Source organism: Mycteria americana, chromosome 10, assembly GCF_035582795.1.
Source record: "Mycteria americana isolate JAX WOST 10 ecotype Jacksonville Zoo and Gardens chromosome 10, USCA_MyAme_1.0, whole genome shotgun sequence".
Lineage (NCBI taxonomy): Eukaryota > Metazoa > Chordata > Aves > Ciconiiformes > Ciconiidae > Mycteria > Mycteria americana.
In genome coordinates this window covers 3311539-3324634 of record NC_134374.1, presented here as the reverse complement: position 1 = coordinate 3324634, position 13096 = coordinate 3311539, and the positions used below count along the sequence as shown (strand labels likewise).

The window sequence follows — 13096 nt, the reverse complement described above, 5'->3', positions numbered from 1 at the left end:
TGTTTTAAAAACCACTGGAACCGTGACAGATGACTGACAGTTGGGACAGTTTGATCACAACTGACAATTCACATTTAAGTTCAGAGGAATGCCCAACCTTCATGTCCTCATAAATCAGCCATAAGTCAACATGCGCTTATCATTAAGCACGCACTTGCTTCCACTGACGTAGGCATACTCACAGTAAAGTACTGCATGTACTCAATACCTTGCTGAATCTGGCAATGCATACACACATGGCCACGCTGCTAAAAGCCATCATTTTCAGATTTTTGAGTGTCACCCCTTGCCGGATCCCCCGTTTGTTCCTGGCTGGGTACTTTCTTTGCCAGAACATGTATAACCCCTCATATTACATCCCCAAAGCTGTGATGCAGTCTTAACCACAACTTCGAAAACACACTGACATTATAATATACGAACATGTACAGAAGATATACACACTCAGACACACCAGGGGATAAAACAGACTGGGAGGAAATGAGGAACTTTATGTTACTGTCTTTTCTAATGAGATAGAAAGTGGCAGATGTAAAGATTTCATTCAACCGACAATCTCTTTTATGATATGAATAAACTACTAAAACAGATTTAATCCTTTATAAAAATCAGATTATAAGAAGCAGACAAAATCACAACTTTATTCAATACGCCATTTTATCCAGTGTGACTAATGCATTATTTGTATGAAGTCAAAGTGGAGCGTTGGAAAGCTATGAAATAAATCAAATGCTCTACTTTATGTAATCTTAACAGACAGATCCCATTAGGATTCTACTATGCATAGCTGTTGGTTAAAATCATTGACCAGTATCCTTATAAATTAATCAACTGAGGTAATGCTGCCTTGGCTGTCATCATTTGCTCCTAATCTACATTTAGAATTCACTTCAACTTTTCAAGCCCTTTGGAATAGGTTTATCAATTCTCTCGCCCTTGCTTCAGCCATCCACCTAACCGTTAATTGTTTACAAAAGACCCAGTACAATGGAACTGTATCATTTATGTTCCTTTCCTTTCCGCAGATATTAGACCATATATTGACACTGCATTATAATTAGTTAGAAAGATATTAAATCTTAACCAAACATTCTAGCCTGCCTCAATTTTTTGATGAGACCTTGAAGCTGAATTTGCAGGCAGGTTGTGTGGGTTTACACAAGTGACAATCATTACAAAATCTAAAACAACCCTGATCTGGCTGAAATGCAGCTAGCAGAATACTCTTGGTTATAGATATATGGGAGAAAAAAGCCTTCTAGATATCAGGGTTTTTGTGGAGCTCTAATGTGTTTTCAAACATGTGACCTCTGTGTTATGTCTGTGTATTTTATACAGTTTCTAGTCATGTTTGTTAGATGTCTGCGTGTCATGTACTGCAAGATTCATGAGCAGTCTACAACCAGGCAAAATTCTCACACAACAGCTTGTCTTAGGTAATGGGGAAAGAACCAGGCAGAGTGAAGTGACAGGAAAGTGTATTATTTATTATCCTGATGAGGATAACACCTAGTCACGGTCTACGATCAAACGTGCTCAATGTCCTGCTGATGGGGTTGTATGATTCTGAATGAGCACACAGGTGTTCTCCTACACAAATATCAAAACCCTCTTTAATTATGTTCCGTTATCCATGACCCCCCCCCTTTGTGCACATTAAAGAACAGTCAGTTTGGGCAAGGGCTCTTTAAAGAGAGAAGGAAAGACTGAGCAGTAACAAAAATATTGCAATAGATTGCATAATGTTTCTGGAGCTCTACCACAGAGTAGGTAAAGGTCATCTTCTCCAGAAATGGAGTGAGAAAGCAAAGGAAGCTCTGGCTAAGTATGTTTTAGAGTTTACTAAATCAATGAAAAACTTCAACCAGCTGCAGTGGCCTTTGCCTCAGCCCTCTATTCAACTTTACTGGCCCACAGACGATTATCAAAGCCATGAAGACAATACTTCTAAGTATGTACACTACTAATAATCTCCCTAATTGCCTTAAAATGATACACAGGATTTCATCAAAATTCATTCCCTTCTTCAAAAGCCCATTGTTAATTTCAGAACCAAATTCCACCAACATAATTATTAAAACACATATGTGCAAATACCTCCTACTTTTCTGAGACATAAAAATAAAGACCATCAATTGGTTTTGCTGCCTATTTTCCCTTGAACCTTGAAAGAAAGGACCTTCGAATAAAATTTTGCCTCTGTATTTTTTTTTTTACATCAAAGATGTACTCTTCCTAATGCTTGCTAAATGCAATGCAGTAATTTGTATCCCCAAGTGGTAAAAATAGAAAATATGTTCAGTCTAATAACATATGTGATGAAAACTCATGCCCAGGGTTAACCAACAAAGCGGCGGTCTGCTAGAAACAAAGGCAGCTGGCTCAAAGAGCAACAATGCTTCTGAAAAAGTGTGGATGTACTATTCAGTGAAGCATCCAAGACATGATGTTTACTTAAGCTACAGCTGCATACACAAAGCTTTTCTATAAGACCCGGGAAATTACAAGTCTTCTGGAGTAACAAGACCATTCTGTCTCTGAAAGGTCCATGGCCTTCACTGTCCAGCTGAGAGCAGGGTAAATTATATCAAATATGCACACTGTAAATAAATTCTGCCCTTCAGAAGAGTTTCTCTGCTTTGATTACCTTTTCTTGCAGATATGCTCTGCCCAAATCCTACCATTTCTCTTTATGGGCTTGCCTTTCCCCTACTAATATATCTGCCTAGGTTCCTGTCTTGCTCTATCACCATAAACATTCATAAACATTAAGGGACTTAACCTCATCGCACCCCTGCGGAATAGGAAAATATACCCATCAGAGTGGGCAAGCAGTGAACTGGAACTCAGCTGACAGCAGTCCTGACCAACGCCGAGTCCTTCTGCAAGACACTTCGCTCCTCTCTTTCCATTCCCCCGCGTATAAGGGGTAATGACAATGACTTCTCTGCAAAATGCCTCAGTCTACCAGTAAAATTCTGAGATGTTATTCTTCTCACTTTACAAAAGGAGGTAAAGTAGAGAGACGTAAATCAACACTTGAAAGGTCTGTGGCCAGAAATATCATCCCATTTTTCTAAACATGTGTCTGATATCGTCAGCACAACACAGGATCTCAATGCATAAGCTATGCCATAGACAATCTGCATCAACACTGTTTGTTCTTCTTGTAAGTAATGCAGTACAAGCAAGCTAGTTAAGGACTATACATCTAGAGTCAAGTTCAGAGTAGAGAAAATATCAAAAATAGTTCCCAGCTGACCCTCAGGAAGATGGAAAACTGAACAGAAACACCAGATAAAGGTAACTACACAGCTGGCCCTTCTCTCTCATGCTTTCCACCTGAACAAAACAAAACAAAACAGGCAAATTACCAAAGATGTAATTATCATTACCCCACTTTGATAGGCACAAAGTGACTTTCTAAAGGCAGTAAAGCAGATAGTGGCAGAGCCGGTAAGAGCACCCATGTTCTCTTATCTATATCAATCCTAAATATATATATTCACCTTGATTTAGCAAACTTAAAAAGGATGACAACTACTCTGCCAAGTATTACCAAAAAAAGCAAGGCAACTTAGCTCCTTCTCCAAGCAACCACTACCCTCAGCCATTGGCCAATGCCTCAAACCCTTCACCTATCCCTCTTCAAAGGCTTGGTGAAGACAAATGGGCCTTCCAATGTGCAACGAAGCATAAATCCATGAAAATCAAAGGGCTGCTTTTTGAGTAAATATGAGCTCCAAAGCCATTGTCCTCTCCCACAGAGGAGATCTATGAAAATGCTTACTATAGCATATGCACAGTATTCTTTACAGCTCTGCCTCCCTGCTGACCACCAGCCCCAGGGCCCAGTTCGCTTCCCATTACAATCAGCTTCACCACACCCACTGACTTGTATTGGAATTCTTTCAGGGACCCTAACTAATGAGTTTTTAAACACTTGTAGACAGAGAAGATAATTCCTCATCATTATTCTTCATAGGAAACACCAGGAAGAATGTCATTCCATTGTTCTACAGGAAAGAACTGGAAGAAAAATCACCCCCACATTCAAAAGAGCAGCCTGAAGTTTTTATACATTAATTGGCTACCCCAAGCTATGGGTGTCTCACCTGAGAGTTCAGGACAGGGACCTAAAAAGTGTGCAACCTTCTAAAATTAAGCCCCCTGAAATCATCTCTCACACTGGCCTGTATGCAGACAAAGAGGTCCATAATCAACAGGCATATCTTTTCCCAAGTCTTGAATACTACATTCTCAAATATGTACATGGCTACTGACAGCAGCATAGAAACAGACTCACCTAAACACCGTATCACTGCAGGATCTTAGTTTCCCTCGTGACATGAAACTAAAATAAATGGGAACTGGCAACCTTAGTAACATTTTATATTTCCTGATTTTATATTTAAAGCTTTGCATTTGTTTTCTCTGCATTTGTTGTTTGCTTTTTTCCTCACAAGTGAAATCTTGACCTAAACCAGTGATACAGTAAAGGATGAAAAAAGTATAAGTAGATCTACATAATGGATTGTTACCCTCAGACCTAAAAATATTCTAAATGAAAAACATTCCATTGTGAAGCCAGCTTCTCAGCACAGATCACAAGCCGCCAAGTACTGTTCCGTGTTTAGCCAGTCTTACTTTTAGGTAGCTATCACTTTGTAGGATTCAGATACCATCACCTATCTTAACGGTCTACACTTGAACGACACTTGACCAAGAAGCACTAACTTTTAAACCATGGGCGAATCCTGACAATAGTCCATGCAAAGTGCCAAAAGGAAAAAGCACTAGTCTTAGTAGTAAGACACCTGCAGGTTTGAGCCCCAGGCACTGAAAGCAATGTAGAGCTACAGAATTCACTTATTCCACAGCACCATGTACACCCACAGAGATAAAAAAATAGCTATTGTAATACTTGTCAAAGGAACAACTGAGTGATTTTTAACTTGGTGCTCTATCTCATTTTCTTCTTTGCTGGTTGTTAATACCCCACCCTTATAAAAACATATAATTATGAGTGGGCTATTCATGTCTTACTATAACTGGTAGCACCATGCGGCATCTGAGTCAGGAATCTGAATTGCTGACTACAGCTCCTCACTAAACAAGACTTACGCATTGTACATAGTAAATGGCATTCCTCCACTCTCTGTGTCACCTACAATGAAAATCAGCTTCCAGTTGTGGCCTCATCTCCAACTCTCCTTAAACCTCACCATCTCAAATCACCTGGAACAAGGACTCATCGATAACCTCCAGTAAAAAGACACAAATTAACTGCTGAGGTCACATAAAAAAAAAAAAAGAAATTCCACAACTAAGATTTTTCTTCTCTCGGTGGCTTGATTTGAATACATTCATTAAATGTCATTAAAATGTGATATAAAGTTTTACAGAAGAAGAGACTACTGACTAGACCTTTGTTTAACAGTCATAATAATTTATGGTGTGGATCTACTACGTACGAGTTGAAAAACAGCCTCTTCATGATAAAACAGTTTGTAACAGCTGGGAAGTTAACGGCAGGAAGTTTTGGTTTATTCCCTTACCTCAGCTCTCTAGTTCCATATTATTTTTTCAGCACTACGAGCCCAACCGTGTAAACCCATTGTACTGACTGCACTCAACAGCAGTCTTGTTGAAATCAAGGAGCAACTTGCAATTCTTTTCAAGTTTCTGTGAGACTAGGCTCCAGTACAGAGTTTTTGAAAACAAACCCCAGTTCATTCCCCAAAATCTTCACTCACAAATGCAGACTAAATATCACATGCCCTTTGTGAGAATCTTTGGTCAAACAACTGTATCATCAGAAGTTATTCAAAATGGAGCTTAAAAGCTACTGACGTGCACGTTGCCATCCTTCCTCTCATTTTTTATCTCTACAGTTGTCCATTAGTCAGGAGTAACGTACCTTCAACCTCTGACCAAAGCTATTAGAACAAATTAAATAAATATTTTGATTACAAAGCATCAATATAGAACATTCAGTACCAATAAAAGGATGAAAGAGCTGTCTTTTTGAGTCACTGTTGTGACTTCCTGACAACATTATATTATGAGTGGCCTGGAAGGTTATACTAACTTGACATACTACTGGATTTACTACCTTCTTTTTCAATGCTTAAGAAAGAATTCGTAACATTGCAAAACCCAGAGTTGTGGCACAGTTTCAGTTTTCAGCGTTAATAGATGTTTGATAGCTTTATAAAATCTATTCTGTTAACTGCAACCAAGAGAAAAGACTCAAGCTTTCCTCTCCATTTTTCTTTTCTTTCTTCTCAAAAGAAAGCCAGTAAATTTGAATTAGACAGGTTCAGAGTTGGGCTCTGTGGAGTTTTTCCACATGCATAGTATTAGGTGTGTGCAAAGTGCCTTGCTGATCCTGGTCATTAGAGAATTGCTCCACATTTCATGAAGTCTGCCTTTTGGCCAAAACAGGGTCAAATGCAGTACTCTCTGAAGTCAATCGGGAGCATCTCCATTGACGTCACTGGCTACTGGCTCAGGCCCAAGCCAGAGGAAGACATGGGTACTTTATGGTATTTATTGATTATATACATTTAACAAGCATCCAGGAGCCCAATCCTTCAAGTCCTCTACACAGAGAAATTCCATTACCTCAAACTAAAGGCACCAGGGAAATACAGGACGGGGTCTATTTGTTTAGATGCTTATTCCACATACTTCATCAGTTCAGTGTATAAAATGTTTCCTACAATTCTTCTAGATTTTTTTTTTAAATGAGATTTAATATTTGCATTCTTTCTGACTGCCCAGTTATTTGTGCAATCATGTAAAACTGCTGATGGATTTCAGACAAATGGATAGGTACTATACAGTCAAAAATAACATCAGTTTCCATTACCAAATACATGGAGAACCGGGGTTTAGTCATTACTAAAACACCTTGTGCATTTTGGGAGTGATCAAGAACCCAGTTCAGCAAAACTTAACTTGAAATCAGAGTTGTTTCAATAGGACTGCTTGTGTGCCTAAAACTACATAGCTGCATATCGACCCTGCTATATTAAGGCCCACATGTTTTTTCTAAGTCTTAGAGCCAATTTTGCCCCATCTTGCATGATGGGAATTTTGCTTGACTCAGATAAAAACAGGATTTGGGCCTCATAACACAAAAAGTATCACAACACTCCTTCCATGATGCTGGAGCATACTGTCTCAGTCCTAAGAAGCTCAAAGAGACCAGCAGTGTCCACTCATTTTTTCCAAGATAATTTACTATATTTATTTAACTTAATACTTTACAGAATGTCTTATTTTCCCCTTAAATTATTTTGTTAAATTCCAGGTTGCAGTGACAGTCTTGTCAGACAGACAAAAGGAATAATTCTGCTTGACTGAAGGACCTGCATCGTAACACCATCTTTTACTCCAAAAGAAAATCCAAACGATATAATTGGCATTCATGTACAAAGTGCTTAAATGCTCTGAAGTTCTGCCTGGCTTCAGAATAGCTGAACAGTATCTGAAGTATCTACTCTCCATCCCAATTTGTATATTTTAAAAGTCATTAAATTCTTGAATGAATCATTAGGAAAACAATTCAAATGCTGTTAAACTGATTGTAATTTTGCCTCATAGGATAGATGTGAGCTTAATGTTTGCAAACGGCCAAATTCTTTTAAGATTTACACTCCATGGAGTTCAATATCAACCAGGGAAGAATTACTAAATCAGGATGTACTTCAAGTACAGGTTTTGGCCCAACACTATTTTTGGTCTCTCTCAGCTGCTTGTTTTGACAGCATCTAATCCCCCTCACCCACCCACCAGCAGCCACACAATCTATCCATTTACACTTTCAAAGCAAATTGAAAATGAAACGTTTTCAAATAATTACTCGGGGATGTCTGTAATACAAATCCAAAAAGTAACTGCGATTCAACTGTAGTATTTCTTAAGGAGAAGAAAGGGAGGGGGAGAAAAACCTTACAGAAATCCATTCAAATGTGACTTTCTCCTATACTAACACTCTCACCATCACCCAAAAAAAAATTAAAAATAAAAAAAAGTCAATTTAATTCCCAAAGAGACTATTTACTCTATTTCACACATTCCCATCATAAACACAACATTGTTTCCACGTTCAGAAGACTTTTCATTTAGCAAGCTGTTACAGACCCTGGTGAAAGAACAGTAACTCAGAAGGTCTTCTGCAGAGGCACAAGGCAAAGAGGGAAGGGGGAAGGTGGGTGAAGGAGGGGAAATACCCAAGGCTGGAACTGAAACAGTTCACCTTTGTCTGGAGAGCAGGATCACCCCCTCCAGGTTGAGGACTATGTTGAAAGTACACGCTGCTGTGGCGTGCAGTATGTTTTTGCATTCATACAGGAGAGGAACCTGGCCCACAGATGGCCTGTTCTCAGCTTTGTCAGCCACAAACAGACCTTTGAACTTTCTATTTATATAACAGTTTAGTGAGTTTAAGCCTCTTCCTGTATAACTGGCAGTTTGCTGGTTTTGCTGTAATTAGGCTACTTGCAATACATAATATAAAAAAGAAAAAAAACCAAGAGGCTTGTTTCTCTGCAGTGAGAAGTCTTTCCTATCACAACCAGACAGCTACAACGATACTCTTACCTGCTGATCTTATTTCCCTTCGCCAGGTTTTATTTTATATACCTCAATATGCATTTTCCCCGCTAAGTATTTTCTCCACTTCCGCTTTTTTAAAAGATTGGAGGACTTAAAAAATATTAATAGCAATGACAATAAATATAACATAAACCATGAATCTCTCTGCCTTTTTTTGTGTTAGTGAGGAGCTATATATTCTGTGGAGGTTGGGTTTTTGTTGGGTTTTGTTGTTTCCCAACTGCTGATTAATGGCACCACCTTACTCCGTAAGCAGGTTCAAATCTAGCCACATGGTCCCAGGACACTTCAAGATTTCATTTACTTGGTTACCACAGACAAGCGTGGAAAGTGATTTAAAAGATGAAATTTGATTTTTAACAGCAAGTGGTCCCCTTGGTGCACACAGGCATTCAAGCTTTTCATTATATCCATCTCCCTTCCTTTCTCCCTCATAGAATGGCTCATATTAAATGCAAGCCCAGGTGAACGTGTCTTATTCATCCAGGAATCATAGCAGCCTTTAGCTTTGGCCCTTTCACCTCAGCCAGAGTTTAGATTCATTTAAATTGTTTTCATTTTTTTGCAGCTTTTCAAGTCTGGCAAAACATCCACTGGGATATCTATGGCCTTATTTTTACACATTTTATGCAAGTGTTAACAAAAAAAAAACCCAAACAAACAAACAACAAAAACCAGAAACACATCAACCCTCGGCTACCCTCCCAACCACATTCTTGATGAAGGTTCAATGAAACACCTCATTCTTATATTACTGTGATCTCTCCTAATATGGGAAACTAAAAGGCTGATTCTGCAGTTTGTATCAAGACAAAGCTCCCACTAATCATCCGGAATGCCAGGCGAGAATTTAAGAACACAGGTAGTAGCAGCGCATGCTGTAACTTTGACAGTTCTTGCCAAAATACATTTCAAGAAATGACACAAAGACACACCTCCATTGGAGGGGGGGAAAATTAGCTGTATTCCTCCCATCAGCCCAAAACTTTTGGGGAGTCATTTCCTAATATAATGGCAATGCATAGAAAGTGTTACATTTACACCTTTTCATTGGATTAAAAAAAAAAAATCTCTGCTCAAGCAATACATTTTTTTTAATATATATATTTCTCACGCTAACTATGTTTCTGTTGTACTTTGCATACAGCTAATACATACAAACACCCACACACCCACTGTAGGCCTGAGCTTGCCTTCTTGGCGATTGCAGCACAGATTAGCAGAAGTTTTGGGTTTGCAAGGAATGCAGAAGAGGGTCTCTAATTGCCTTATAAATGCTTGTGAAACATGTTTTACAAAGGCCAGCTTACAGACAGAAGGAAGGAGGACAGCTTCAAAATAAGAAGCAGCAATTCACACATCATGCTATATATACTTATTTGTAAATATTATGAAGTAACCATACCATATTTGATACGCAGACAAAAATTAATAAATCTTGATGGGTGAGCATGCATATTTCTGGGTGTGCAGAGATGATGCATGTATAACATATATTACATATATACACATGCACATATTTATGGATAGATGAGCTAAATTCATATCTCCTTAAGCAAACAACTACTTGTCAGAGGCAGAAATCTTTACATGTACAATAAAATACATGTAATGTTTGTGTATACATGTAGATTATGTACCTACATATTATATAGATGTGCACATGCATACACTGATTGGATTATTAAAAGCTAAATCCAACTTGGTCTCTGCAATAAGTAATTGTGTGTAGCCTGTGCCATATAGAGAGTTTGTGTAGATATCAAACACTTTGAAACAGTCGAAGTAAAAAATGTTCCCTCCTCATGGACCCTAAAAACACTAAAACCAATGAATTTCACTGTACGAAAGCAAGCAAATGGATTTCTAGAACGAGTGGCAATATGTTAATATTTTATGGAAAAACAGAGGCACAAGAGTTCCCTTCTTTCTGATGCACATCTCTAAATCCACATAAAACCATAGTCAAATGAAAGTAAGTTATTAAGCAAACATTAAAACTCAATACCTATAATGTGCTTAGTATTTGAACTACACCCACATATTGGGTTGTAACAGCTTCTATTAAATTAATGATGTTACCCACACTATAAATTAGGCAAATTGTATGCAAATATTATTTGAGTAGTAATACGGTGGTTATCAGTTGTCTGCAAAATAAATTAGTGTAGCAGAGTAAAGATAGTGTGGTAGAAGCACAATATTTAATTGAGCACTAATTTTATTGTGATTATTACTTTTAAATAACAACAGCATGGTTATTAAAAGATGTAATACGATGGTTTATGCAGAGCTGATAAAACACGCACATGATCCAAAACGCCTGCTTACAGATTAATATTGATATAGTGTAATTTACAGTTCCAAGGATTTACTCCAAATTGCTGTAAAATAGAACGTGACAGGTATTTGGTTCCGATTATCTTGGATTTGCAACCATAGCTATTAGACTGTGCTTGGCAAAATGATAGTTATTAACTAAATATATGATCTTTTTCCTAGGCATACCTTTATATTATCAACAAAGTAAAGTAAACCCTCTGCAAAACATGAGGTCCAAATGCACATGCATACACACATATAATCTGTGTGACATTCAGAGATTAGGATAACAAAATACAGTATTTTAGCCTCTTTCTTTCTCGGCAAACTGCACTCCAGCCTAAAAGCATTTAACAAAGCAGTAACCAACCACTGAATTTCACTGTGCATAGTTAAGGAATTATAACTATATTTGCTAAATTGAAAAGTAAAGAATCAACAAAAACAGTCAAAGAATAAGCATAATCTCATTACCCAGCCGGGGAAGTGACTAAATGCCTACCCAAATTCTAACTTTCCCAGCTACTTGTCACCCATCGAAAATTCCTTAACATTCACTTTGGTAACAAGTTTACAATACACTTAAACAGATGCACCGACCTTTTCAAGGTGTGCACCTCTTTGCAGAGCAATATAAAACTAAAATTCCACTCTTAGAAAAGAAAAAGAAAAAGAAAAAGAAAAAGAAAAAGAAAAAGAAAAAGAAAAAGAAAAAGAAAAAGAAAAAGAAAAAGAAAAAGGGGGGGGGGGGGGGGAAGACCTGTTATAATATCACAGGGACTGATCTTCCCACTTCCAAAACTAACTTCAATAACGCTTCACCCAGAATAGGAAACCAGCAAAAACAGCAACAGAAACCCCCACACTGGACAGGGCTACAGTTGAACTGTGCCACACAGCAAAACTACAGTTGCGCTTCTCCCCGTGAAAGGAATATTGTCACTGACAGCAGTAAACACAACATTAGCGAAGCCGCGATCCCGGGGAAAACATTGCCTCTCCACACCGCTTCCCTGCTCGGGGCGGGGGTTCGCTGTTGCTGTTGGTATTTCAGCCGGCACCCCGGCACATCTCAGCGCTTCCCCTGCCTCTCCTCCCCCTCCGGCCAACTTCGCCCCCCGCAGCCGGCCGACGGCGAGGTGCTCCCCACCAGCCGGAGCCGGCGGCGCGGCCGCGGAGCGCGGCGCGGCCGCGGAGCGTGGCCGGAGCCGGCCGGCCCTGGCGCGGCTCCCCGCGGGCGCAGCGAGGACCCGCTCCCCGGCGGGCACCGGGCGCTTCGCCCCTCAACAAAGGCTAAGGCACCGGGGGAGCGAGCAGGGAGAAGAGGAAGGAGGCAGCTGTTGGAAGGAGCAGGGTGGAGAGGCGGGGGGGGGTGGGGGGGGGAACAAACAAAAAAAAAAAAAAAAACACCCAAAAAAACCTACCACTGCTGCTCTAAGTCCCAGTCCCTGAAAAAGTCGAATAGGTCCATAACGATCTGGTGGGGAGACTCAGAGAAGTGGTGCCCCCTCCCCGCCCCGCGCCGAGCCGAGGAGAGCCGAGCCGAGCCGGCGCGCCTAGGGCTGCCCGGCCGGCATGGGCAGCGGCGCCGCGGGGAGCGGCGGCCGCCGCGGGGCCGCGCGGAGCCGCCCGGGGCTCGCGGAGCGCCGCCGCCGCCGCCCGCTCCGGCCGCCGCCAGCAGCGCGGCGCGGCTGGCTGCCTGGCTGGGAGAGGCAGGCACGGCGGCGGCGGCGGCCCTGGCGCACGCACACACACACACACTCGCACACCGCGAGGGGAGGAGCCGGGGCGGCCCGAAGCCGCGGCATGGAGCCGCCGCGGCAGCACCGCCGGGATCCGGCGGAGCCTGGCAGCCCCCCGCCCGGGGTGCGCGGGGAAGTTTTGCAGAAAAGGAGAAGCAGCCAGGAGCGGGGGAGCGGCGCGGCTTCGCGCCTCGGGATAATCCGCGGGCGTCCTGGCTGGGCTCGGAGCGGGGGAGAAAGAAGGGGGGGTCGGGGAGAGGGAAAGAATAAAACAGGCACCTATCGTTTAACTGCCAAAGCCAACTCCCGTGAGTGAACAAACCCGACTCCCACTGACACGAGAGGTGGCGCAGGCATGGCACAGACAGCGCTCTGGGTCAGCCTTACTGGGAGATGCACGACGGCAG

The 13096-nt window shown here is 41.1% G+C and overlaps 1 protein-coding gene across 3 annotated transcripts in view; it reads right to left on the bottom strand.

Moving 5' to 3' along the window:
- The window catches only part of AFF2 (ALF transcription elongation factor 2), a 345448-nt gene extending 332755 nt beyond the window's left edge, over nucleotides 1-12693 (bottom strand). For all 3 annotated transcript variants that reach the window (XM_075513358.1, XM_075513356.1, XM_075513357.1), the window contains exon 1: nucleotides 12372-12693. In XM_075513358.1, coding sequence (XP_075369473.1) covers nucleotides 12372-12418 — 47 coding nt within the window. In that variant the 5' untranslated portion in view covers nucleotides 12419-12693. The remainder of the gene's footprint in view (nucleotides 1-12371) is intronic.
- Nucleotides 12694-13096: the final 403 nt, after the last annotated feature.